The sequence below is a fragment of the Cyprinodon variegatus genome, unplaced genomic scaffold (assembly GCF_000732505.1).
Source record: "Cyprinodon variegatus isolate N-32 unplaced genomic scaffold, C_variegatus-1.0 Scaffold120, whole genome shotgun sequence".
Taxonomy (NCBI): Eukaryota; Metazoa; Chordata; class Actinopteri; order Cyprinodontiformes; family Cyprinodontidae; genus Cyprinodon; species Cyprinodon variegatus.
The window spans coordinates 979,909-981,219 of NW_015150573.1; the positions used below are offsets into that span (position 1 = coordinate 979,909).

The 1,311-nt window shown below is 47.0% G+C and overlaps 1 protein-coding gene across 1 annotated transcript in view; it reads left to right on the forward strand.

Annotated features, from left to right (window-relative positions):
- Window positions 1-1,311, forward strand: part of svil (supervillin) — an 86,059-nt gene that overhangs the window by 67,008 nt on the left and 17,740 nt on the right. Inside the window, exons 25-26 of the mRNA XM_015375528.1 lie at window positions 171-447; window positions 535-689. Coding sequence (XP_015231014.1) covers window positions 171-447; window positions 535-689 — 432 coding nt within the window. The remainder of the gene's footprint in view (window positions 1-170; window positions 448-534; window positions 690-1,311) is intronic.

Genomic DNA, 1,311 nt, shown 5'->3' on the forward strand with positions numbered 1-1,311 from the left:
TTTGCCCGCACAGATCCCAATGGGATTTTTTCCTGGTGAAAACCTTTTTTTTTTTTTTGTTTGAGAAGTTTTTCAAAGTTTCATTATGGTATAAAACTTATTCTTTTCTTGCATCAAAAATGGAACAAAAATCACTCCATATCTTTTTTTTTTTCTCTTTTTTTCTGCAGCAGCCGACGTCTGACGCCCCTCGTTTGTTCAGCGCCTCCTTGATGCTGCCCCCCCACCGAGCTGCGGTCTGCACCGTCTTAGACGGGCTCAGCGTGGGCCGGGGCTACGGCGTGGTGGAGGCGGAGGAGTGGCGGAGCTATGTGGTCAGCACTCTCGCGGTGGAGGTGTGGCACATCCTGGAGTTCGACTACAGCCGGTTGCCTCGCCAGAGCATCGGCCAGTTCCACGACGGCGACACCTACGTGGTTAAATGGAAATACATGGTCAGCGCTGCAGGTCGGTACCCCCCCCCCACCACCACTGGTTGTTCTGTTACATAAAATAATAAAAAGTCATGTTTTTATATTAATTTCCTTCCATCAGTTGGAAAGAGACAGAACCCAGAGCAGCAGAAGACGGCAGGAGCTGGAAAGGAGAAATGCTGCTACTTCTTCTGGCAGGGCCGCAATTCCACCGTCAATGAGAAAGGGACGTCGGCGCTCATGACTGTGGAGCTGGACGAGGAGCGGGGAGCACAGGTGGGCCGCCTTTCTTATTTTAGCCCCTCCACGCTCACACTGGGAAAACTCCAACCTAAGTAGGTCAATTAATTGACTTTATCTCAGTTTGAACTGGTATTAGGAGCATATTCCATTACAATAAGAAGAAAACAAAAAACTTTATATCAAGTGAATATTATATATAAAACACTCGTTCCATTGGCAGATTTCATGTACCTGTTCAAACTAAAATCAATCAAACACTAACCTACATTCATTAGCTAAACTTATTTTATTCTATCCAGCTGCATTAAAGGTGTTGTGAAGGATTTTTTTAAAAGACTTTCTCTCCACTTTAAAAAGAGTGTGCACATGCAAGAGCATGCACAAGCTCATTTCTCTTTGTTAAAATGTCCTGTTCTCGTAGCTCATACAAGCTTACTGTCTCCTTGAACCCCAGTCGGCCTCAGCAGATGGCCGCTCACACTTAACCTGGTTCCGCTGGAGGTTTCTTCCTGTTAAAAGTAGGGCTGGGTACCGAACTTCGGTTCTTTTATGGTACCGACCGAAATGCTTCGGTTCTACCGAGTATCGAAACCAGTGGCGGCCGGCCCATAGGGGGCGCTGGGGCACCGCCCTCCCTGATAAGAAGAGAGAAACG